The sequence below is a fragment of the Dermochelys coriacea genome, chromosome 14, assembly GCF_009764565.3.
Source record: "Dermochelys coriacea isolate rDerCor1 chromosome 14, rDerCor1.pri.v4, whole genome shotgun sequence".
NCBI classification, from domain to species: Eukaryota; Metazoa; Chordata; order Testudines; family Dermochelyidae; genus Dermochelys; species Dermochelys coriacea.
Window position 1 is genome coordinate 32949579 of NC_050081.1, and position 25962 is coordinate 32975540.

Consider the following 25962-nt stretch of genomic DNA (forward strand, 5'->3'; position numbering starts at 1 on the left):
GGCCGGGAGAATGCCACACCTACCATCTCTCGGGCGGGTGGAGTACCTACGCCAACAATGGGAGAAGTCTTCCCATTAGCGTTGGTAGCATCTTCACTGAAGTGCTACAGCAGCACCACTGCAGCGTTTTAAGCGTAGACCTGCCCTCAGTGGGAGGAGACGGGGATGGTCGGAGTTTAAGACCATCCCTGCCCTGAAGACCCTTTGGTTTAGTTTGACCAGTCAGACGATGGGTGGGGGAAGGGGATACTGGAGACAAAGCAGAGCAGGAAGTGGGTGCCCTGACATTTAGTCTGTTTGTCTGCAGGTTGTTGTGATTGTTTTGTCTGTCTATGGACCTTTCCAGTCGGGGACAGGAACGGCTTAAGCTCCCTAAAAGTGGGGGGGGGCCACCGGTTGCCTGAGGCCCTGCCCCCACCCCATCCACCCCAAAGGCCCCACCACCACCCCGCCCCTTCTCCCAGAATAAGATAATATGCATGCTTTGTGTGACTCCAGGGCTTGTGTCAGCCAAGAGCTTTTCATTCATGGATAATTAAAGCAAAGAAGCTAACTGTGAGGTTCTGCAGGGATTTTAAACCATGAAGTCTTTAAACCACGATTTGAGGACTTCAATAGCTCAGACATCGGGAAGAGGTTTATCGCAGGAGTGGGTGGGTGAGATTCTGTGGCCTGCATGGTGCAGGAGGTCAGACTAGATGATCATAATGGTCCCTTCTGACCATAGTATCTATGAATCTATGACAGATCTAGAACCCAAGTCGGTGGAACGGCTGACACAGTCACACCACTAGCTGGCAGCCATGGTAGGGCTCTCTGGGTTGTCACAGACGCCATTGCAAGATAAACACCACAGGAAACGCCACTTCTGAAGGCTGGACTGACAGCTTCCCTCTAGGCCCCTGAACATAGGCACCGACTCCACATGTGCTCCGGGGCTGGAGCACTCACGGAAAAAGAAAAGGGGTGTCAACACCCACTGGTAGCAGTGTCAAACAGCTCCTCCCCGTCCCCTGAGCACCTCCTTTCTGCCAGTGATCAGCTGTTCAATGGCATGCAGGAGGTGCTGGGGGCGGGGAGAAGGAGGAGCGAGGGCCGGAAGAGGTGTGGCAGGGGTTTGGGGGAAGGGGTGGTGTGGGGGCCGGGCCTAGGGCAGAGGAGGGGCCGGAAGAGGCTTGGCAGGTGGGGGTTTGGGGGAATGGGTAGAGTGGGGGCAGGGCCTGGGGCAGAGCAGGGGACGAGCAGCCCCTGGGAACTCAGAAAGTCAGCGCCTCTGCCCCTGAACCTTGTTTAAGCCCGGGAGGCATTTCAAGACGTGTCTGTGCACGGAGCTGAGCTCCCCAGCCAGATGTAGTGACGAACATGCCTCCATCACTGGACATTTAGATCCTGAAGGAACCACATGAAGACACCTGAATACTACCCAGTAGAGGCGTGGGCATTTCTAAAGAGGTGAGAAAGTTCTTTTCCTTGACATTCCCTTCCACTGGAGTGACCCACTCTCGTGGCAAAGGGCATGTCAGTAAAAAGCAACCACCGCACCCGTCAGACAGTTCTGAGGGTTCCTTGGCTTATTTCTCTCCAGTAGAACCTCAGAGTGCTGAACGCCTCGGGAATGGAGGTTGTTCGTCACTCTGAAATGTTCGTAACGCCAAACAAAACGATACAGCTGTTCTTTCAAAAGTTTACAACTGAACATTGACTTCACACAGCTTTGAAACTTTACTAAGCAGAAGAAAATGCTGCTTTCTCTTTATTTTTTTTAGTAGTTTACGTTTAACACAGCACTGTATTGTATTTGCTTTTTCTTTTTTTTTTTTTTTTTGGCTTTGCTGCTGCTTGGCTGTGTACTTCCGGCTCCAAATGAGGTGTGTGGTAGACCGGTCACTTCGTAACTCTGGTGTTCGTAACTCTGAGGTGCTACTATATTGTGTACTAAACAGGAAAGACAAGGGAGCCCATTGGAGCGATCAAGACACTTTAATACAATCATCTGGTGGATCATAAAGACATAGAATCCACTTGCTAAAACAATAACACTATAAAAATCCATAACATTTTCTCCACCTCCTTCAGGACCCTTTCTTTTGTCCCCCGCTCATTCTCACCACACAGCCTTGAGAAATGTGAAGTGAACCATTGAAGTCAACCAGTTTTAACTCTGAAACCGAAAGAGGGCGATTTCATTCGTCGACCTTGTTAACCCTTTGACTGCCCATCGCTTTTAGCAGAAACATCCACAGTCCCAAACATCCTTAAAGCCCCACTAGCCAGCAGCCAGAGCCTTCAGATTCTCCTTCTCCCAACAATGTCAATAAACACATGAACGGGAGCCCGGAAACTGACCATATGGGAACAGAGTAAAATAAACCCAATTCAGTGCCAAAATAAATACCCCATTTCACTTCAAGTCAAATATTCCATAGGAAATAATTAGCTGGAGCTCCACAAAATTTCGCCCAGAGGCTATAGAATCCAGACAACTTGCTACAGAATTTCTAATTCACTCACCCTTCCGACACTTACAATCCTCCCCCAAGAACGGAGGATGAAGACACACAGGCTGGGTCATGAGGTTTGCTTCTCTTGCCCGACTGCTTCACTCTCTTCCTTGTTTTGACACCTCAGAAATACACGTCAGCTTCCAGGATCATAAAGCTGGGCTTGTCAGAGGCCAGAGGAGCCCGGTTCATGGGGATAGACTAGCCCATAGCTTAGGGACACAGCATGAGCTGGGATTCCCAAATCCAGAAGAAAGGGAGGATTCTTTCCCCATTGAAAGAGGCAGGATGGAAAGTGAAGATTGGGGCCTCGTTATCAACATCAAAAAAAGCCACCTGCCCTCTTTCATAGTCCAGAGAAACTCGGATCCTCCCAGGCCTCTTACTCAGAGGAAGCAGGGTGTCGGGGGAGGTGTAAGCCTGGTACTGTCCCCCACAGAGGCCCACAGCCCAGATCCCCTGGGAGGGGTCCAGACTAAGCCATCCCTTTCTCCACACAGATTCTCGGGCAATCCCGATAGTCCAGAATCCCTGCTGCCCCAGGTGCACTTCCCAGTCATTCCTCCCCGAGGTGAATCCCTCCCGGCCCAGCACGCAGCAGTACGTATCAAATCTCTTGGGACTGTCGGGCAGATCCTGAGGCGTGTCCTCCCACCACACACTTTTTCGATCCTCGGCCAGGACGAGGTGGGGATTCGCCGTGTCCGGATCCAGAGTCACATTCACTGGAGAGAGAGAGAATCAGAATGTTAGGGGCAGGGCTCAGCCCTTAGGGAGGCTGGGACCATTTCTCACACTCCCCAGCAGCCCCGTCCTGGCTGGGAAACTCCCAGCAGTAGAGAGAGACAGGAGAATCATGCTGCCTGCTGCAGAGACATACTTTACCCAGCCGGAAGGCAGTCAAAGAGAGAACGCAAACCCCAGTGTACATGGAATGATCCTGGAGGGTTGGAATCAGTGACCCCAAATGAGAGCAGAGGCCTCTTGTTTGTATTGTGACGGGGCAAGGCCAGATGGCTATGGAAGAGTAGTGGGAGATAGATATATTAGCTCCAGGCTAAACAAATCCCTGGTACCAGGATAAGTGAAATGGCAGCTGCTCCAGGTCAATTAAGACACCTGGGGCAAATTAAGAACTTTCCAGAAGGCAGGGAGAAGGCTAGGTTGATTGGGACACCTGAAGCCAATCAGGGGCTGGCTGAAAGTAGTTAAAAGCCTCCCAGTCAGTCAGGTGGGTGTGCATGTCAGGAGCTGTGGGAACAAGTTGCGCGGTTGGAGAGGCTGAGTAGTACACACCATATCAGGCATAATAAGGAAGGACGCCCTGAGGTAAGGGTAAAGTGGAGCTGGAGGAAGTGAGGGCTGCTGTGGGGGAAGTAGCCCAGGAAATTGTACATGTCATGTTTCTAAAAGGTCAGCTACTATAGCTGATACTATTAGGGTCCCTGGGCTGGAGCCCAGAGTAGAGGGTGGGCCCGGGCTCCCCCCACCCACCTTTGTCCCCTGATTAATCACTGAGACTGGGAGACAACAGAGACTGTGCAAGGAAGGATAACTTCTCCTCACCTCCCTCGCTGGCTTATGATGAAAATGGCTCAGTAGACTGTGACGCTTGTCTCTAGAGAAAGAAGGGTTATGTGGAGGGTCACAGTGAGCCTCTGAGGCTAGCGAAATCCACCAGGAAATGTGGGACCCACGGAGGCAAGGACAGAGCTTTGTCACAGTATCAAAGAGTTTAGGTGGTCACTCCAGCCCACGGGGAATGGAAAAGGCACCAACTCAAGACTCCTCTTCCCAGACTAGGGGCGGGGTGGCATTTTGATACACAAGAAATCGAAACAACTTCCAAATTTTCCAATTTTTAGCAAAGCTGTTTTGCCATTTTTCAGTGGTGATGGGAACCGACCAGTCTCCATATAGCCCAGCAGCCCCCTTCTCACTCCCGTGGGATAACAGCAGTTAAAGGGTTACTAATATTGGGATGCTAAAGGCTTTCCCCTTTTCCTATAAAGCTCCTCCTTCGTTCCCAGGAGGCTACTTTGTCCGACCTCAGAAACTTCTTCTGCAAGCAAAGCCCAAGCCACAACTCTCATGGTCTTCTCAGTAGGGAAATATCCCTGATACAAGTCATTTTTCCAGCTGTTTTCCAGACACTCACCCCATTCCACCTCCAATTCAGACGGCAGAGACGCTAGAGAGAGAAGAAAGGCATGTCATGGTGTTATCGTTAGGAGAAGATTTCTGCAATTCACCAGTCTAACAGGACTTTAAAGATGGGAAACAAATGGAGGGAATGGGACAGAGCTATCCAGACAGAGAGAAATTAAGGTGGACAGAACATGAATTCATCCCCCTACATACAGAAGGGCCAGGCCAACATCTATGCACCTCTTGAATCTCCATAATACAATTCAAGTGAGAGATGATGGACCATTGGCTCTCAGCAGAGGGGTGAATTTCACCTCCTGCAAATTCCTAGGCAGTTTGAAGTAAAAGAGAATCAAGAATATTATTTGATCCCTTTGTGTTATGGTAGCAATGGTCTCATCCCCAGTATATCGCACTCCTCAGTAATTAGGATAGATGAGTAAATCCATCTATGAGAACACAATGATATACACCTCTCCAAATCCTACCCCTAATTCAGGGATGATGATATATTCCTTTACAGTTATTTAGCTGGTCTTCCTCTTAGCAGCCAATTGCCTAGTGCCTAAATCCTCCCCGTCACAGACACACATCTGGATTTCCACCCCCTTGGTACCTTTGAATTTCCTCAGTGTCTCCTTCAGAACAGTATTTTTTTGAGAGAAATTGCTGAGTCTCTTTTCCACGTCAGGAAAAATCTCCAGTGGCTGTGGGAAGTCCCCCACCTTGCACCTGGAGAGAGACAGACTTTTTATTGATCGTTCTTTATTTTATCAGCTCGTAACATGACTTTCATGCCAGTGAATGCTGCTTGACTAAGCAGCCAGGGTTAGGATTAGGGATAGGTGCACAACTCCAATTGAAATCAATGCATAATTAGGTACCTAAATACCTTTGACGAGCTTGATTCCTGTGATGGGGGTGTACAACCCCCAGATCATACAGGAAGAGGTTAAAGCCCAGCTAGGGGCTTCATTAGCCCTGGGATTAAGACTGGAAGATGGACTTAAAAAACGGGAAGCCCGGCAGTTGCGGAACTGGTGGGGAAGGAAAACAGGCAGGCTGCTTCTGTGTGGAGCATGGCCGGGGCTAGGAGCTGTCTGGGGATGGCAGCCCGCCGGAGCCCATGGCAGGAGGGTAGGACTGTACTGGATTGTTGGTCAGAGAGAAGCCTAGGAACATGGTGCTGGGTGCTGAGACAGGCCCTTGCAGATAGGAGTCTGTCTGCTAGGAAGGAGGTTGGAAACAGACCCCAGCTGGGCTGATGATTCTTTTGTCTGGCGCTTCTGTTGGATTTTGACCAGAGGACTCTATTACACTGGAAGGGGCTTAGGAACAAATGTCTGGAACAAATGTCTTGGGCTGGAGGACTAAGCCACCTTACAGGGGAAGTGGGCTGAAGATCATGTGGAGAAACTGAGGCATCACCACTCTGCACTGGGGGTAGGGGGGTATGCTGGGAAGGTACCTCTGTCACAAGCCTGGACAACTAATTTCTCTGTGGCCTCCATCCTCCCAAAGGAAATAGAAAGGCAGTTAGTCATCTCAGCCTTTTGGATATCATTGCCACCAAATGTGTCCAGCAAGAACTGGACTGAAAACCCCAACCCAACTCCCCGAAGACTCACCGGGTGGGGAAGATTTTTGATCATGGCTGATCTGGCCAGGGTCCTAATCCATGACAGAGAGGTGAAAAAACCCAAAGCCTACTGCCAGATGTGTCAGTCCCTCAGGTATCCAAAGTAGCAGCCGTGTTAGTCTGTATCCAATGAAGTGAGCTGTAGCTCACAAAAGCTTATGCTCAAATAAATTTGTTAGTCTCTAAGGTGCCACAAGTCCTCCTTCAAGTATCCAAGTTACTCAATACACACATTCAGGTGACAGACGAGTCCTTTCCCTAGGATGGCTAATTCTATAGCCTAGCAGAAATGGAATCTACCCTGGGGCTTTGTTCAGCAGTGGGAGATTTCTATACCAAAGGTGACTGTGCCCCACAGGCTGAGCTAGGGAGACGGGGCTTTATTTATTCAGGGAATGGCTTATCCTGCAATCCTGGGATGTGATTGCAATGTCAGTTAACGTACCCGACGTAGCTTTCATTGAGCAAGCTCAGGTACCAGACAGTAAAGCCATGGCAGAACATGCTTCAGCATAGGTGAGTAATGACCTAAGGTTCTGGGCAGGTTTATACAGACTGTGCAAAAGCACATGCCACTGAAGGTTGGTTGTTCTCAGTACGTGAACTGTAGGCCGGCTAGGAGCAAAAACTATACCCCGAGACTGCAGTATGGACCCTTAGTTTATATAATCAAACTGAATCATGCTTCCCTTGGGGATCAGAATCAGTTAGTCATCCCCAGCTAGAGAGGAGAAGCTGAACTGTGCCCCTGAACCATGTGCTTTGCTGTTGAGTTGTGGGGCGAGCTTCCCACACAGTCAAGTGGGAGGGAGAAGGAGCCACGTACCTGTTCAAGGTGCTTCTGATGTCCTACAGGGGAGAGAGAGATACAGAGAGCTCAGTCCCACAGCGATAACAATCAGAATGAACAACGAAGGGTCTTTGCACCTCTCCATGGATTTTATCCCTGTGACCCTCCGCTCTATTTGGTGAGCACCAGTGCTTTGTTCATTTTGCACCTTCCTGACACTGCCCCTTTTAAATCAGTTATTATGAAATAACGAATTGATCAATCAGTTCCAGAGTGGAGCAGGCCCCCAGGGGTCGGGATCTGGCCACACGAGGATCTGAACGGAGCAGCCCTGCTGGTGTGCCCGGCTGGTATACCTGCTGTCTAACCGATAGACCTTTATTGGCCAGCACAGAGTGACTACCCTTGTGCTTCACGACCTGGGGCAGGACTTAGATCCAGGTTCAGTTGCTGGCCCAGCTCCTTCCTCAGTGGCCTTGGCAAGCTTTACTTCATCTTTCCATGCCTCATGTGTGAAATGAGGATACCAGCCTCTAAACTCAGACTGCACCGACATTTTCACTGTAAAAGTCCCCCAAGCTTCTGGCAGACAGCATCCGGTGTCCAGGCACCTACGTCACGTCCAAGCCCCAGTGAGATCAATGAACCAGGGGAAAAGAGCAGCTCCTGTTCCTAGCTTTCCCATATGGCCAATCGGGTAAGCACAAGAGCTTGCAGATGGGGTGGGAGGAAGGGGAAGAGGCCTCACTGCACTGGAGAGTGATTCTCATTCTGTCTCTGGCCTAATTAATATGTAAATAAAGCGCAATGGCTTCAACCAGCAAGATCCACCGCAGTCCATCCCCTAGGGCAGGCACTCGTCTAAGAGGTAGCAGACGCCCTGCTCATCAGAGCGAGACTTGAACAGAGGTCACCCACAGCCTAAGCAAGTACGCTAACTACTAGGTTACAGGTTTCTGAGGGCAGAGCCTGCTTCATCCCCTCACCCAGCCATTTTGTCTGGCATTAAGCAGGTGCCTACACCGGCAATTCTCAAACTGTGGGTCGCAACCGCATTTTAATGGGGTCACCAGGGCTGGCGTTAGACTTGCTGGGGCCTGGGGCCAAAGCCAAAGCCTGAGCCCCACCACCCGGGCCCAAAGCCCAAGGGCTTCAGCCCTGGATGGTAGGTCTCAGGCTTCAGCTTCAGCCCTGGGCGGTGGGGCTCAGGTTACAGGCCCCCCACCCAGGACAGCAGGGCTTGGGCTTTGGTCCTGCCTCCTGGGGTCATGTAGCAATTTTTGTTGTCAGCAGGAGGTTGCAGTGCAATGAAGTTTGAGAACCTCTAGCCTAAGCCCTTCTCGCAAGAAATGCCTAAGCGAGGAGAGCAGGTCCCGTTTGTGGCTCCCACGCAGAGCTAGGAGGCTCCCTTCATCCCAGGTTTAGGCTTCTAACTCCGGGCTTAGCACACTTCCCTCTCATCACATCTCCCATCGGCTGGCTGAGGCAGCTCCCCGCCGAGCGTGCATTACATAGGGAACCACCGCGGCTAACCCGGGCTTTGTGGACGCCAACAATTTTCAAGGGGCTGAAAAGCCAAGTGTTGCAACACTGAGTGAATCCAGGCCAACGTGACAATCCCTCTGGAGGCCAGGGAGATTACTGAGGAACCCAGGAAGCTGAATAGCACATACCACCTCCTCAGCTGCCTTGGAACCTGAATGGGGCATAATAAAGCAAAAACCTTCCGCCAAACCCCACAACCATGGCCACACCAGGGGAGGCAGAGCCTCCTCTGGCCTATTATCCCCGCCGCTCATGTTCGCCCAGGATCTCAGTGAAGTAACAAATTTGAAGTAACATATTTGAATGAAGTACCATAAATACCAATGAAAAATTATTGGAAAACAAAGATAATATACAGCAAAAGTTACAGACACTGAGTTTCCTAGGCTCCAGTTCTTGCCTAGATCGGAGGTCTCACCTGCAGGAATTCACTCGCTGGCTGCTGATACTTCTTCTCTAACTCACTGATCAGCTCACTGAGACGGGAAATCTCCTCCGAGCGTTTAGCAACACTTCGATTCTGCCAGTTCACAATCTCCTTCTCCAGCTCTCCCAGTCGGGCCAGCAAGAGCTGCTCTTGTTCCTCCAGTAGATTACGCAGCTGCTCAAATTCAGACACAATCTTGCACCTCTGGGTTTTTGTCTGTTCCTGTAATGAACAGATTAAAACAAAGGGAAAGGAAAGGCAGGTCAAGAACATAGAGATTCAGGGGACACATAACTGGGCCCTGAATGTACAGGAGGGTGACTTTAATTGTCCTTAAAGTCCTCCAAGGTCAAGGATTCTACAACCACCCCAGTCAACCTCTCCCGCTCCTCAGAGTTAGGGAGCTCGTGACCCAGTGACCAGTTGCTATCGCTGATGTCTCTTCCCTTCCTCCCAGGGTCACACACAATTTATCCTCATCATGTTTGGCTGAGAAACCTTCTATGGTTGCTCATACTTTTGAGGCAATATCTGTTTCTCACTTCCTTGTATTTAGTCTGCTGGAGTAGAAAGTGTCTCTCTCTGTCCCATTGCCTGCTCAGCCCATCCTCTCTGGGTTTAAACCAGGGGCTCTCAAACTTTTGTTTGCTGGGACCCCCTTTGAAAATATTTCAGGTTGTGACAACCCAGCCCCCGCATACCATGCCAACCTTACTTCTGCACTGCTGCTGGTGGCAGTGCTGCCTTCAGAGCTGGACGACTGGCCAGCAGCCGCCACCCTCATGACTCCCCCACAATAGTCTTGCAACCCCCTTTTGGGTCGGGACCCCCAGTTTGAGAAATGCTGCTTTAGATTGTGCTTTGCACCTCCCGCTTTCCACCCCTAGTTTGTGGCCACCGATTTTGCGTTTGGAGCAAGTCTGCTTTATTTTCGCACAGGGCCATTATGGTTAAGTAACTGCCAGGGTGATAGCTCCATGCAAGAGATCGGGAGCAGCCTAACTTCTTGCTGTTTGATTTCTTCTTCCCAGTGACCCTGTGTGTTTTGCTTTTGGTGCAGATCTATCAATGTGAGTATCTTTTGATTGTTATTGTTCACTCCACTGGTCAAAGAGTGAGGCTGAGCCAGGGAGAGAGAGACCCACACGCATGTCCCTGCAGGTAATAACAATGGGCACCTACCAGATATTCCTGGCGTCGCCTCTCTCCAGTCACTTTAAACCCCAGGAGCTTTCTTCTCTCTTCTTTCAGAGTCTGCAATTGCATCTGGATTTGTTCCTTGGCGGGGAAAAGTGCTCTGAATGAGATTTCACTGGGGGTTGGCGGGGGCTATTTTCTTATGTTATTGATTTTCTTAGAACAATACGTAACAAAAGGGGGAAAGGGGAAGTAGACAGTAATCAATATGAATTTGAAATAATGAAATGTGGAAAATTGATAAGGGAGGTCAGAGTCATCAGGGGGAAAAATCACAACTAGCGAGGCGAAGGACGACAAAGAGGAGTTTTTTAAGCATATCAGAAATAACAAACAAACCCCCTAACAATGGTATAGGCACATCACTACATCATGATCATGATAAACTTGCTAAGAACAATGCAGAAAAGGCAGACGTGTTCCATAAATATTTCTGGTCTGAGCTTGGGAAGAAGCGGGATGATCCATTCCACATGTGAGGATGATGGAGTATTTCCCAGCCCATTCGCAACCAAGGGGGATGTTAGAAAACATCTAGGAGGGATAAACATTTTAAAATCAGCATTCCCAGATAACTAACTCCAAAGGAATTAGCTGAGGAGATCTCCAGCTGGCTGGTGTTAATTTTTAAAAACTCTTGGAACAATAGGGAAATTCCAGAAGACTGGAAGTGTTCTAATGTTATGCGAGTAATCAAAAAGGCCAATCAGATGATCTGGGTAATTTTAAGATGGTTAGCCTATCAATTCTGGGCACAATGCTGGAAAAACTGATATGGGATTCAATGTGAATACAATTAATGCCAGTTAACATGGTTTTACGGAAAACAGGTTGTCAAGCCTGATTCCATTTCTTTTTTAAATGAGATTACAAGTTTAATTGTTGATTGTACAGATGTACTATACTTACACTTCTGGAAGGCATTTGACTTTTAATCAGAATGTTGGGTGATAATGCAATTAGCACTATACAGTGTCAACAAAGCCCATTTACAGAGATTAAGGACTGCCTGACCTGTCTCAAAAAAATAGTTTTCAATAGGGAACCACCACGTAATTGGGGCATTCTGCAGGGATCAGTGCAAGACCTAAAACTTTTCAACATTTTTATCAATGATCAGGACGTGAATATAAAATCAATGCTGACAACATGTGGGGATGATGTGAAGATTGGTGGAGTGGTAGATCATGATGAAGATAGGTCAGTCATATAGAGCAGTGGTTCCCAAACTGGGGTTTGTGAACCCCTGGGGGTTAGCGGGAAAAAATTCCCTAATGGCGTACAGAGCTGTCCCTAGGGACCCTGGACAGTATGGGGCCAGCAGCCTGGAGCCCCAGGACTTCCAAGAGCTAAGCAAATCAAAGCAAACATATCTATCACACTGAGGAGGTTTAAACTTTGAGACTCCTTATAAGAAATGGAAAGGGAGGTGGATATTTTTTGCTGTTTTTCAAATTAAATAGGCAGCTAGTATTGTTTTTAAAATTATTATGAAGAACAAGTTTAAGCTTTGTTGTAACATGCGTTGTTTGCTTGGACTGCTCAAGACCTGAATGCTTGTGTAGGAGGAACTCTTTGAGTTGGCTTCTTAAATACCTTCATGCTGTTTCACATCTGATACTCCTTGATGAAACAGAGGAGCCTTGTCTTATAACAGGGTTATTCAAAGTCATACAAGCTACAAAAGTGAGATCTTGGAAGAGTGCTGACATTTTCATAATGTAATAAAAATACTGTAATGATAAATAATAATTAATAATAAATAGTGTGTAACAAGCATGTCATAAAAACAAATTTTATATTTCCAAGATCACTGCTTTTATAATTTATACTCAGGTAAAGGAGAAAATCCCTGGAAATACTCATTTTTAGGAGGGGTTCGCGAGACTTGACATTTTAGTGAAATGGGTTCACAGGTTGTTAAAATTTGGGTACCACTGATATAGAGTGATCTGGATCATTTGATAAGTTAAATGTATTTTACAATCAAATTCAAAGTTATACATCTAAGAACGAGGACTGCAGGCCAGACCTACAGAAGAGGAGACCGTATCCTGGAAAGCTGTAACCCTATAATGCAGAGGTCCCCAAACTGTGGGGCATGCCCCCCTAGCGGGTTGTGAAGGAACGTCCGGGGAGGAGGTGCAATGGGACCCGGGCCAGCCCCTACAGGGGGCAGAGAGGGAGCGCCACCCAGTCCCTCCCTGCCTCCAGCTCTGCTCCAGTCCCGCCCTTCGGTCCCGCCCATGCCTAGTCCCATCCCCAGCCTTGGTGCAGCTCCGCTCCTGCTGGAGCTGGGGGCAAGGCCAGGAGCGGAGCCACACCTGGCCGCAGGCCCGGCTGCTGGACCCCACCTCAGCTCGGCTGCGGGTCTGCTCCCGCACCTGGCCTGAGCCTTGGCCCGGCCCTGACCCACTCCCAACTGCAGCCCCAGCCTTGGTCCCCTTACCTCTGTCCGCCCTCCCTCCCCATCCTGGAGCCATGGCCCTGCTCCTGGTCCCAGCTCCGGAAGGGAGGCAGGGGGGCACAGACAGGGGTAAGGGCGGGGCATGTCCCTCAAAAGTTTGGGGACCGTTGCTGTAATGGATTTAGAGATCAGTATGGACAAAGAGTTCGACATGTGTTCCCACTGCAATGCGGAAGCTGATATGATCCCTGGATATATAAACGGAGTCGTGACTAGTTTGTATATTTTTTTACCTGTGTATATGTTCGTGGTGAGGCTGATCCTGGAATACTGCCTCCCGTTCCACTGGCCACATTTTTAAAAGAATGATGAAAAATTGGAGAGGGTGCAGTAAAGAGCCACAAAAATGACTGAAGGGCTGAAAATAACAACTTAGGGCTATGTCTACACTTGAACCGCTACAGTGGCTGCTGTAGTGCTTCAGTGTAGCCAGTCACTTCAGCCATGGGAGAGGTTCTCTGGCCATTGTAGTTAATTCACTGCCCCAAGAGGCGGTAGCTAGGTTGAGCAAAGAAGTGGGGTAGCACTGTCTTCACTAGGGGTAGGTGGATTTTTCACATCCCTGAGAGATGTAGCTATGTCAGTGTAAGTGTTCAGTGTAGACCAGCTATTACAGCGAGAGATTTAAGGATTTCGATCTGATTATTTTATCATGACTATTGAGAGGTGACTTGATTAATGCATAAATACTTTCAAAGGGGGGGAAAAAATGCCAGTTACTAAAGGACTCTTTAATCTAGTGGATTGGGTGATAATGCAATAAGAACAAATGGCTGGAGATTAAAGACAGATCATTTCAAATGAGTTAATAAGGCACAGTGAGGGTGAGCAGCCAGGGAAGTGGCAGAGTTTCTCCAACTCCTGAAGTTTTCTGATCAAAACTGCATGCCTTTCTGGAATGTATTTAGCTAAACGCAGGTTGCTCGGCTCGATACAGTAGTAACTGAGCAAAGTTCTATGGCGTGTTTTATATGGGAAGGCAGACAAAATGATCATGTTGGTCCCTTCTGGCTGTACAAGAACCGCCATACTGGGTCAGACCAAAGGTCCATCTAGCCCAGTATCCTGTCTTGGTCGACAGTGGCCAATGCCAGGTATTTCAGAGGGAATGAACAGAACAGGCAATCGTCAAGTGATCCATCCCCTGTCGCCCATTCCCAGGTTCTGGCAAACAGAGGCTAGGGACACCATCCCTGCCCATCCTGACTAATAGCCATTGATGGACCTATCTCCATGATCATACCTTGTTCTTTTTTGAATCCTGTTATAGTCTTGGCCTTCACAATATCCTCAGTTAATCTAAGGGTGGCGTCGTCATTTTCCCTCTACAGATTTGTGTACATGAGAGATTATCTGACTCCTGCTCTGTGTCGTTTGAAATAGAGAAAAGAATAAGGATTAAAAAAAAAAAGCTGGTACAAAAATGGCGCTAAACAGTAGTTTCTTACCTTGTAATCCTGGATAGCTTCTTCTATGAGAGCCACAGTGTGAAATCTGTGAGCGCGGGACTCTCTGCAGATCAGACAGATGGGGCTTTGATCCTCCTCACAGAACAGTTTCAGACTCTCCTGGTGGGTGTTACATGTCCTCTCCCTTCCTGCCCCTTGGGCAGCCTGGCAACTCAGCCGTTTGGCTATTTCAGCCACATTTGCTAACTCCCGGCTGGGCCTGAATTTTCTCTTCAGGGCCGTGCCTCTGCACTGAGGGCAGGACAGTTTGGCCTCCGATTTCTTTGAGCATTGCCGGATACAATTGCGGCAGAAGTTGTGCCCACAATCAATAGACACCGGGTCAGTAAAATAATCCAGACAGATGGAACAAGAAACTTCTTTTTGCAAACACTCCACAGGATCAGGGGCTGCCATGGCTGACTGCAAGGGGGAAATGAAAAGGTTAGTTTCACTTTACAGTCTCCTCAGCCTTGGTTGGCAACTGGGCGGTTCCCTTGCTGAAGCTCCTTCATTTTCTGCTTCAGGAATTGCAGTCCCAGGGAAGGGGAAATCCCCCCCCCCCGGGCAGGACACAGTATGAAATTGCCATGTCACAAGCCACATCAATAGGACTGAGGCTGGTCTACACACAACACTAGGAAGCTTGGTCAAATTCTGTTTTGGCAGCTGAGGGCTGTTCCACTGCAGTGTGTAGTAGCAGGTTTTTGTTTGTATTTTGTATAATTTAGAATAAAAAATAAATGCATGTTAATAACGTAGCATGTATTACATGTATTAATGTATGAAATTATCCATATTCCGCCAGCCACCCTTTCTGAAAGCAGAAAGGATGGGTCTAGTGGGCCATTGGTAAAGATGCATCAGCCAGAATCTTGTGTCTGAAGCAGGGCCTTGGAGCCACAGCCAGGCCATAGTAAGAACTGCGTGGGCAGCTGTGGGCAGCCGTGAACCCTCCAGCCTGAGCCCCCATGTCCACACTGGTTTCAGAGTAGCAGCCATGTTAGTCTGTGTCTGTAAAAAGAAAAGGAGGACTTGTGGCACCTGAGAGACTAACAAATTTATTAGAGCATAAGCTTTCGTGAGCGACAGCTCACTTTATCGGATAGCTCACAAAAGCTTATGCTCTAATAAATTTGTTAGTCTCTAAGGTGCCACAAGTACTGCTTTTCTTTTTAATGTCCACACTGATATTTTAAAGCCCTGCAAACACAAGTCAACTAAGCCAGGCCAGCTGCAGCCAGTCCACAGACAGTGGGGTGCAGACATACCTGTACTCCCAGGCCTCTCTGCTGGAGCCTGCTCACTCCTAGCAGCCTCTGAGCTCCCAGACCCTCCTGCCCCATGCCTCCTGTTGCGCCCTGTATGGAAACCAGGAGATTCCTGCCTCCGTGCTGATTAAACGGCTCCCACTCAGCCAGGTTTGCTAGAAGCTAGGAATGGGCAACAGGGGATGGCTCCCGTGACATGATGATCACCTGATCTGTTCATTCCCTCTGAGGCACCTGGCATTTGCCACTGTATAGGGTTGCAAACTTTCTACTTCCACAAAACTGAACACCCTTGCCCCACTCCTGCCCTGTCCCTCCTCCAAGACCCCACCCATGCCCCAACCCTTTTTTGAGGCCTCGCGCCCCGCTCACTCCAACCCCCACCCCCAGTCATTAGCTCTCTCCACCCTCAGTCACTTGCACATTTTCACCGGGCTGGCTCCAGGGGCTGGAGTGTAAGTTCCGGCTGGGGGTGCAGGCTTCGGGGTGGGGCCAGAAATGAGGAATTCAGAATGAGGGAGGGGGCTTCAGGCTGAGGCAGTGGGTTGGGATGTGAGAGTGGGTGAGGGCTCTGGCTGGGGGTGCAGGCTCAGGGGTGGGGCTAGGGATGAGGGGTTTGGGGTGCAGGAGGGGGCTCCAGACTGAGGCAGGGTGTTGGGGTGTGAGAGAAGATACGGGCTCTGGGCTGGGGGTGTGGGTTCTGGGGTGGGGCCAGAAATGAGGGGTTCAGGGTTCAGGAGGGGGCTCTGGACTGGGGCAGGGGGTTGGGATGTGGGGGGTAAGGGCTCAGGCTGGGGATGCCAGGCTCTGATGTGAGGCTGGGGATGAGGGATTTGGGGTGCAGGAAGGGGCTCTGGGCTGGAGGATTCAAAGCGTTGGAGGACAGCGCTTGAAGGGGGGGCCAATGTGCGGAGCCCCCTGGCTGCCCCTATGCATAGGAGCTGGAGTGGAGACATGCCAGCTGCTTCCCGGGAGCCACGCATCGCGGAGGCTAGCAGGAAGCCTTGCCAGCTGCGCTATGTGGTGCCGCCAGCCGGACAGTCAACAGCGGAGCCACCAGGATCCCTTTTCAACCGGATGTTCCAGTCAAAAACCAGACACATGGTCACCCTACCATTGTCAGAAGGACACTGGGCTAAATGGACCTTGTCTGAGCCACTATGGCTGTTCTTATGTGGTGATTTGGGAGTCAAATAACTGAATTCAATTATTTGGTTTTTTTGCAAAGAGTGACTATGCCTTTAAAGTCTGATTTCCCCTAAGGGAACAAAATTTCTCTGTCTGACTTTATTTCCAGTGTAAATTTCCTGTTAACCTGAATTTAATTCTGTCCCGAGCACACAGAGGATCATATTTCTCACCAGATCCCCCATGGGCTGGGAGAAGTCACAGACCCGGCTCAGCCAATGAGACAGATCCAGGAAGGGAAACACCCAATTCCATCCCGTGTTCCTCTGCCAGAGGGCTGAAAATTCTTTCTATGCATCCGATGAAGTGGGCTGTAGCCAACGAAAGCTTATGCTCTAATAAATTTGTTAGTCTCTAAGGTGCCACAAGTACTCCTGTTCTTTTTTTGAAAAATCAAACTCACTTTTTGTTACCCCTTTCTCGCCAGGATCTGTTGCCTGCAGACTGCCCTGCAGAAGGTCTCTGGGATGAAGCTTCTTGTCCCATCTGCCTGCAGTATTTCCAAGAGCCGGTACCGGTCTATCCACTGCGGGCACAACTTCTTCCAGGCCTGCATCAGCCAGTGCTGAGGGGAAATAAGTACAAACTTTTCCTTCCCCCAGTGCAGAGAAACTGCCCAGCAGAGAAACCTGCAGCCCAGGAGGGGATCGAGTCTGTGAGAGACACCAGGAGGCCCTGAAACTCTTCTTAGATGTGGATCAAACCCCGATCCGTGTGGTGTGTGATAGATCCAAGGCTCTGAGCCAGATCTCACATGGTGGTTCCCATAGAGGAGGCTGCCCAGGAGGACAAGGTAGGAAATATTTGCCCACTAACAATATTTGTTCCGGTGGCTTTTTCCCAAGCCTAGATTTCAGAGGCCAAAGCTCAGCAGTTCAGGCAGACCTCCTGGGGTCTGGCACCTTACTTGTGAATTTCCAGATGTTCGGATGTCGGGGTTCCTTTCACCTGAACGCCATATTTTCTGCCACTTTATTCATTGTTATTTGTTAATTACAGTGATCTTATCAGGAGATTTACTCTTAAATTACTGATCTTGGCCTTCAACCTTAGGACTAATTGATGATGAATTCTTAGAGCAAACCTGCCTCCCTCTGTTTTACCAGCAATCAGCAATATGGGAGCAGAGTTGGAGGCCAGTGCTACATACGGAGGCCTGGACCCAGCTTGTGTTCCTAAGATGAACTGGCTCTCCTCTGTGACCTGCTGTTCTCCCCCAGTTCCTGCACCATCCATGGCCTGGCCTGTGAGTTGCCCTGTTGGTGCTCTCCCGGCGTGCTGCTGGGTTAAATAAGCTGGAAAGCTAAATCCATGCAGCAGCGTTATTGTTGGGGGGAGGGGAGGATCATTGATCCTCATGCTCCAAAAGAAAAAAAATAACACCCTCCCCGGCACCCCCCATGTCCCTTTGCCCAGGAACAATTCCAGACCCGACTGCAGGCTCTGAAGGAAGAGAGAGAAAAGCTCCTGGGATGGAAACTGACTGGAGAGAGGAGAAGCCCAGAGTACCTGGTAGGTGCCCAGTGCTGTTACCCAGCAGGGCCGTGGGGATGAAGGGCAGTGAGGGAGGTTTGTGTGTCTCTCTGGGGCCGTGTGCTGCTGGTTTGGGATTGTGTGTGTCTGTCTCTGTTCCCCTCTGTGGGCTGCGGTGGGACTGGGACTCCTTGCCTGGCTCTGGGGCCGGGGCAGATTCCCCAGGAGCTCTGGGCCCCGAGACCCCACTAGCCTGCTGGTTCCCCCGCTCCCATCACTTGCTCCTCTCTGCCCCCTGGTCGGACCCCAGTGCACCTCCAGCTCCGGGCGTCTCTGCTTCTCACCACCTGTGGGGCCCCCCCGTCTCCCCAGAACTGAACTGCCTGGGAATGATGCAGAAGCCTGGCCAGTCTCGGCCAGTACAGCGTGGGGGGCTTGGCTGGGCCCCTCCAGGCAAGTGGGTCCTGAGGGAGCCCAGCCAGGGCAGGTCCTGGCCTGGCTGATTGCTGATCGTGCCACTCCCGAGGAGCCAGATCGATTCCCTGCCCTGGGACCAGCCTTGGCTGCACTGCCGGCAGGGCCGGTGAGTGTGGCCGGGAGGCAAAGCATGCGGGAGTGGGTCTCTGGGAGGTCTGGGGGCGGGATACTGGGCTATGAGGCGGCGGGGAAGATCTGTGTGTGTTGGAGCACTAGGGAGTGGGGGTTCTGTGTGGGGTGTTGGGCCATTGTCGTGGGGCTCTGGGCAGGGGTGGCATAGTGCAGGGTGCTGTGCATTTCTGGAGTGGGCCTGGGGGGGCACTGGGCATAGTGGGTCCAGGGGGGCTCTTGGGAATTGGGGGGGGAGTGTTTGTGTTGGGAGAGGGGCTGCGTGGCATGGCATGGGCCCACCCCTGCGGGGCAGAGACATGCTGGCGGTACAGGGCTGGGCAGGCCAGTGGTGTGTCTGGCAACTGTCGGTTTGGAAATAGTGCCCTTACACTGGACTGGGCGGAGTGGGCCTGCCCCTGCCATGCCATGCCCCATTGCTCCTGGCTGGCCCCTTGCTCTGGGGACTGACCTTCCTGTGCCATGCTCCATTGCCTCCATGGGGGCAAATATGTTTGGAGCCAGGCCCACACAAGATTAATCCGACCCTGCAGGTGGCCAGAGTGATGGGGAGGTGGGATCTTGGCGAAGGCTGCATTATGGTCAGTCCCTGGCTATCAGAGAGGCTCCCTGGGCCCTTCTCATCCCCATCACACACTCCTCGGACAGCCTGCTGGGCTCGGCTTCAGGCCTGAGCTTCCTGCCTGTGGCCTGGCCTACACTACAGAGTTAGGTCGACGTAAGGTAGCTTACGTCACCCAAACTCTGTACACGTCTACACTACCAGGTCCCTCTTGCCGACGTAACTGGCCTTTACATCGACTTTATTACCCCGCCTCCGCGACCGCAGGGATCGCTTACGGCTTAAGTGGCCTCCGGGAGTTGTCCCACAATGCTCCACGGTGACCGCTCCGGTCAGCATTCTTAACTCCGCTGCCCAGCAGCTGGGTACACGGGTACCCCTCCCCTGTTAAAGGACCGGGAGCTTTAGAATTTCCCATGTCTTGTTTGTTCAGTGTAGAGAGCTCACCTGCCCAGCTGAGCGTGCGGGGTCCACTCTCCAAACGCTCTCCTGCCTGGAGTAGGCAGGAGGTGTTGGATCTCCTTGGCCTGAGGGGAGAAGAGGGTGTGCAGTCAGAGCTCCAATCCAGCTGTAGAAATGCAGATGTCTATGAGAAGATCTCTCAGGGCATGGTGGAGAAGGGCTATCAGAGGGACCCATGGCAGTGTCGCGTGAAAGCCAAGGCGCTGCAGCTCGCGTACCAGAAGGCAAGGGAGACGAACGGTTGCTTTGGTGCAGCACTGCCGACGTGCACCTTTTACAAAGAGCTGCCTGCCAGCCTCTGCGACGACCCCACCCCCAAGAGCCGCCTGGAGTCCTCGGAGGAGTCTGAGTCCCAGGGCACTGCAGGCAACAGTGAGGCGGAGCTGCTGGTCGAGGAAGAGGAGGAGACGAATGGGAGACAGGTGAGCGGGGGATCCGTTGTCCCAGGGAGCCAGGAGCTGTGTGTAACCCTGGAACAGTCCAGCCAGTCGCAGCACTGCAGCATGGCTGACTGTGATGCTGGGGAGGGTACCTCTGGTGTGTACACACTTAGCATTAATATTGTGGGGACACGTGTTCTTATTTGCTATTTTTTATTGAAATAACCAGTGGAGGTAGAAAGAAAAGGAGTACTTGGATCTCTGCTTCTCAGTGCCCGGACCAGGTAGGCAGAGGGTGCCCTGCGAAAGAGATTGTTTATGTACATAGGGATGTCCCAGGAACCCTCCATAGAGATCTTCAGGAAACTTTCCTGGAGGTAGTCTGCAATCCATTGAAGGTTTCTGGGGCGGGCTGCCTTATTTCTTCCACCGAGGTAGGACACTTTCCTGCGCCACTCCAGTATTGATTCGTCAGGCATCATCTCAGTACACAGGATAGCAGCATAAGGATCTGGTCCGTACCTGAACTCATGCAGCAGCTGTTCCCTTTCTGCCTCTGTTACCCTCAGGAGCGTGGTACCAGCTAGGGTCACCTATGGAAGATGGTGCGAGTATTTATTTCAATTGCTCGAACCGCAAACACTAGTACCTGTTTTCCTCCCCCCGGCCCCTGCCCCCCTGCTGCCTTGTGATAGCTTGCCCCTACCCCATCACCAGAACCCAGGAGCACAATGGGGAAGGGATGCTGGAATCAGGGGGTGGAGGGGGGCATGGCTGTCTGCTGTTTAACATGGCCGTCATTTGGGAGGCAGGGGTCTGTATGCCCCCACCCCAACTTCTGCAGAAGCCCCAACGCCCCTGTCCCCAGGCTGGGACAACAAACTAGTCCAATGAACACCTTGCAGAAATGCAAATGTTCTGCTGTACATTTGCAGGGATTCAAGGGAGTTATTTTTGTGCAGGAAGTCTGCCCTAGACCCTGGGTCTATACTGACAATGGTTCCTTTGTGCTTTTACAGCTGGGAGCGCGACCTGGGGCTCTCCCTCCACACCAGCAGAGAGGCTCTTCCAGATAAGACGAAGGCCAAAGAGAACACGTGAGGACACGCCGAATGAGAGAATGAACGCCCCTGGGAGGGCAGACACCGAGCCGAGGACTGCTGTCTCGGAAAAAACGGACGTTCTGCACAGGGTGCAAGCCAAGAAGACTGAGCGTGGCATGCAGCAGGAGGTGCTGGGGATTCTCCAGGAACAAACAGACATTTTGAGGCGCCTTCTTGACCTTCAGGAGAGATGCTTTAAGTCTCGACTCCCACTTCAGCCCCTCAAGAACAACACTCTAACTTCACCCTACTTCCCGCCCCCCCATGCACACATTCCACTTGGCGTAGCGGCCCAATGCAGAATCCCTTCCTCTCAATCCCCAGGGAGGGTGCACGAAATCCCAGCTGCCCATTCACTGATGTGTGACAGGCCGGGTCCATGCACTTTTAAACAGAAGGTGAATGTGCATTCCCCCTCCCAGTTGTATATTTCCCTGGGGTTTCCAAGGTTTACCTCCATGGCATGTATTTCTGTTTCTGTGTGCAATAAAAGTCCATTTCTCGAAAACGAAACCATCTTTATGACTTCAAAGTGAAGGGGGAGGGAAACTGAGGCACTCAAGGGGGGTGAACAAGGTCACACAGAGCCGGGCCTGTAGATAAAACCCAGGAGTCCTGGCTCCTTTCCCTTTCTTGCTCTAAGCATTAGCCCATACTCCTCATGCTCACGGCAGCCAGTGGAGTAGCCCCTGTAAGGTATGTATTCTAGGGTCTCAGCCCATTCTCCGGGCATTGTTCCCCCCCTCACTGGCAGTGCCTTTGGAGAGGCTAGGGGCTGAGTGGACTATGGGGTGGTCTCCCCAGCCATAGCAAGGGAGGGGGCTTTCGTGGTTGCAGCAGGTGGGGGCTGGGAGTCATTTTCAGAGCATAGTAAGAGGTGCATCCGATGAAGTGAGCTGTAGCTCACGAAAGCTTATGCTCTAATAAATTTGTTAGTCTCTAAGGTGCCACAAGTCCTCCTTTTCTTTTTGCGAATATAGACTAACACGGCTGCTACTCTGAAACCAGTAAGAGGTGTATTTCCAAGGTTACATTACTACACACACAGCGGTTAAAGCAAGGTTCAAACTATTGGCAGGCACAATGCAGAAAAGCAACACCCATTACCGGGGGTCATTAATCAAATGGATTATCAAAGCCACCCAGAGCCGCATTGCTCCCCGCTGAGCTCCTGATAGCCCTGGTAGCTGACTGCTCAAAAATAGCAGGAAACGTCTCTCCCTTTGTCCCACAGAAATCATGAAGCACAAAGCAGGCAGCGATAACGGAGGTTAAGATTCTGTCACGGTTCTTTTTAGTAAAAGTCACGGGCAATAAACAAAAATACACAGACAGTCGTGACCTGTCCCTGACTTTTACTAAAAATAACTGTGATATTCTATACCTTGGGAGAGCATACTGTAACCCCCATATTCCTCATTTTCATATAATCGTGATCTTACATATAAAGCATGCCTTGTAAGGTATCAGGGAAAAGGTTATGATCTGCTCAAAGTCATTTCTCTTTCCATATATGTGTATCATTAATGCAGATGAAGTTATGAGAATTGTGTTGTATGGTTGTCACTAAAACATGTTGTAATGTAAGTTGGGGAATCAGACAGATATTAGCTCCCCAGAGGCAACAGCAAGGAAAGTGACCATCACCCAGGGAGGGTTTCGAACAACCCATCAACAATCATTGTCCAGCAAGAGAGCTACAATTCAATGACTCACCTGCATGAGGCCACACCAGGGGAATTGCTCAACTTTGCCTGGAGATTCAGCAATGCCTCCAGACATGCCTGGACTTGTGTTCCCCAGCACATGGGACTGAGGGTATAAAACATAACATAGCAGGTCCATGCTTCACCCTTCTCCTGCCCCCACCTACGCTGCAAGCAACTAAGACACTGAAAAGAAGACAAGACTCCAACAGAGGAGACTGGCCCGATTTCAAGGGTGACTTCTGTATATTAAGGACTGCAGTATCCAGTGGGGTGAGAAAAACTACTTAGTCTAGTTGTTGTCCAGTCTAATAGGGTTGAGAGTTTAGACTGAGTGCTTATATTTTATTTTTTGTGGTAACTAACTCTGACTTTTTGTCTATCACTTAAAAACTACCTTTTACAGTCAATAAATTGTTTTACTGTTTATCTTTACCAGTGAGTTTATATGAAGTATGTGGCAAAACTGCTCAGGGTACAATGGCTGGTGTATGGCCACTTTCCATTGATAAAGTGGTGAACCAATTAATACGTTTGCACTGCTCGCCTTGAGCAATGCAAGATGGTGTCTTCCTGAGGTACAGTGCTGGGAGCTGGGGGGAATTGGCTGGTGTCTTTCTCTGTGTGATACACGAGTGGCTCTGGGAGCATTCATGCAATTTAGCTGGGTGTGTGGCTCCACATGCTGTTGTGCTGAGTGATCACAGCGCCCGGAGGGGTTTGCTGCAGAGACAAACACCTACAAGATCTGTATCATGCATTCCTACAACTACAATACCCACCTGCTGAAGTGAAGAAACAGATTGACAGAGCCAGAAGAGTACCCAGAAGTCACCTACTACAGGACAGGCCCAACAAAGAAAACAACAGAACGCCACTAGCCATCACCTTCAGCCCCCAACTAAAACCTCTCCAACGCATCATCAAGGATCTACAACCTATCCTGAAGGACGACCCATCACTCTCACAGATCTTGGGAGACAGACCAGTCCTTGCTTACAGACAGCCCCCCAATCTGAAGCAAATACTCACCAGCAACCACACAACAGAACCACTAACCCAGGAACCTATCCTTGCAACAAAGCCCGTTGCCAACTCTGTCCACATATCTATTCAGGGGATACCATCATAGGGCCTAATCACATCAGCCACACTATCAGAGGCTCGTTCACCTGCGCATCTACCAATGTGATATATGCCATCATGTGCCAGCAATGCCCCTCTGCCATGTACATTGGCCAAACTGGACAGTCTCTACGTAAAAGAATGAATGGACACAAATCAGACGTCAAGAATTATAACGTTCAAAAACAAGTTGGAGAACACTTCAATCTCTCTGGTCACTCGATCACAGACCTAAGAGTGGCTATACTTCAACAAAAAAGCTTCAAAAACAGACTCCAACGAGAGACTGCTGAATTGGAATTAATTTGCAAACTGGATACAATTAACTTAGGCTTGAATAGAGACTGGGAATGGATGAGTCATTACAGAAAGTAAAACTATTTCCCCATGTTTCAGAGTAGCAGCCGTGTTAGTCTGTATTCGCAAAAAGAAAAGGAGTACTTGTGGCACCTTAGAGACTAACAAATTTATTAGAGCATAAGCTTTCGTGAGCTACAATGCATCCGATGAAGTGAGCTGTAGCTCACGAAAGCTTATGCTCTAATAAATTTGTTAGTCTCTAAGGTGCCACAAGTACTCCTTTTCTATTTCCCCATGGTATTTCTCTCTCCCACCTCACCCCCCACTGTTCCTCTGATATTCTTGTTAACTGCTGGAATTAGCCTACCTTGCTTGTCACCATGAAAGGTTTTCCTCCTTTCCCCCCCCTGCTGCTGGTGATGGCTTATCTTAAGTGATCACTCTCCTTACAGTTTGTGTGTATGATAAACCCATTGTTTCATGTTCTCGGTGTGTGTGTATATAAATCTCTCCTCTGTTTTTTCCACCAAATGCATCCGATGAAGTGAGCTGTAGCTCACGAAAGCTTATGCTCTAATAAATTTGTTAGTCTCTAAGGTGCCACAAGTACTCCTTTTCTTTTTGCGAATACAGACTAACACCGCTGCTACTCTGAAACTTGTCACTAGCAAAGCATTGTGAGAGACAGCCCAGGCTGGAGAGAGTTAAGGGGGCACAGCAGTCCCATGGTCCCAGGCTTCACCCCGGGGATCCCATCACACCCAGCACATGGGGAAGGAAAGAGGCACAAGATGGGGAGTGCCAACAGGGAGGGGGAGAACCCAGAGGACAGACCCAAGGAACAGGCTGCGGAGAAGAGCTTTGTTGGAGACACTGATCCCAGAGGGAAGGGAACGAGGAGACTTGTGGGACTGGCGGACAGCAGGGGACGGCTCCTGAGACGCCCGCAGAAAGCCAGGACCACAACCGACTTCACGTGGTCACAGCTCAGGCGCCCCCTTCTTGTTCATGCCTGCAGTCCTCCAGACCAGTATTTTGACACAAAGGCTGATCAATACTGTGACACCAATAGAGGGTCCCCACGTCTCAGCCAAACACTAACAGATAATGTAACTGAAATGTATCTAGCTCATGTGTGGGTTCATATTGATAGGAGGGGTATTACAAAGATAAGAAAGTGTTTAGTGGTTGGACTCTATCGAACACTTGTAAGTCGCTGCCTGCATAAATCTGACTTGTAGTATCTGCATTCCATATTGTAAGGTAGTATTTGGGCAGGTGTGTCAAGGTTCCTTCCCCACTCTGAATTCTAGGGTACAGATGTGGGGACCTGCATGAAAGACCCCCAAGCTCATTTTTACCAGCTTAGGTTAAAACTTCCCCAAGGTACAAACTTTTACCTTTTGTCCTTCAACCTTTATGCTGCCACTACCAAACGTCTCACAAAAATAACAGGGAAAGAGCCCACTTGGAAACGTCTCCCCCCCAAAATATCCCCCCAAGCACTACACCCCCTTCCCTGGGGAAGGCTTGATAAAAATCCTCACCAATTTGCATAAGTGAACACAGACCTAAACCCTTGGATCTTAAGAACAATGAAAAAACAATTGGGTTCTTAAAAGAG

At 50.1% G+C, this 25962-nt stretch overlaps 2 protein-coding genes across 3 annotated transcripts; one reads left to right on the forward strand and one right to left on the reverse strand.

The window, feature by feature from the left end:
* Positions 1-1961: 1961 nt before the first annotated feature.
* LOC119843326 (zinc finger protein RFP-like) lies at positions 1962-14724 on the reverse strand. Its single transcript, XM_038372551.2, has 7 exons — positions 14163-14724; positions 10233-10328; positions 9042-9272; positions 7115-7137; positions 5266-5381; positions 4660-4692; positions 1962-3226 (listed from the first exon to the last, which is right to left on the reverse strand). Exons 1-7 carry the CDS (start codon positions 14577-14579, stop codon positions 2715-2717), a joined length of 1428 nt encoding a protein of 475 aa, XP_038228479.1. The 5' UTR covers positions 14580-14724; the 3' UTR covers positions 1962-2714.
* Positions 14481-21973, forward strand: LOC119843394. Of its 2 annotated transcripts, XM_043497005.1 has the most exons (6): positions 14481-14606; positions 17049-17414; positions 17728-17867; positions 18038-18133; positions 19696-20261; positions 21124-21965. In XM_043497005.1, the coding sequence occupies exons 5-6, from the start codon at positions 19871-19873 to the stop codon at positions 21741-21743; spliced, it is 1011 nt and encodes a 336-aa protein (XP_043352940.1). In that variant the 5' UTR covers positions 14481-14606; positions 17049-17414; positions 17728-17867; positions 18038-18133; positions 19696-19870; the 3' UTR covers positions 21744-21965. The 2 variants fall into 2 exon arrangements, with proteins under 2 accessions (XP_043352940.1, XP_043352941.1); XM_043497006.1 differs by lacking the exons at positions 14481-14606; positions 17049-17414 and having other exon boundaries at positions 17431-17867; positions 21124-21973.
* Positions 21974-25962: the final 3989 nt, after the last annotated feature.

Bases quoted from the DNA above. Each gene is read 5' to 3' on its own strand.
- LOC119843394 (XM_043497005.1), top strand. From the start codon at position 19,871: ATGGTGGAGAAGGGCTATCAGAGGGACCCATGGCAGTGTCGCGTGAAA. The intron at 20,262-21,123 runs GTGTGTACACAC...GTGCTTTTACAG, and splicing joins TGCTGGGGAGGGTACCTCTG to CTGGGAGCGCGACCTGGGGC.
- LOC119843326 (XM_038372551.2), bottom strand. From the start codon at position 14,579: ATGGCAGCCCCTGATCCTGTGGAGTGTTTGCAAAAAGAAGTTTCTTGT. The intron at 7,138-9,041 runs GTGAGACCTCCG...TCTCCCCTGTAG, and splicing joins CAGCGAGTGAATTCCTGCAG to GACATCAGAAGCACCTTGAA. The intron at 3,227-4,659 runs GTGAGTGTCTGG...CTCTCTCTCCAG, and splicing joins TGAATTGGAGGTGGAATGGG to TGAATGTGACTCTGGATCCG.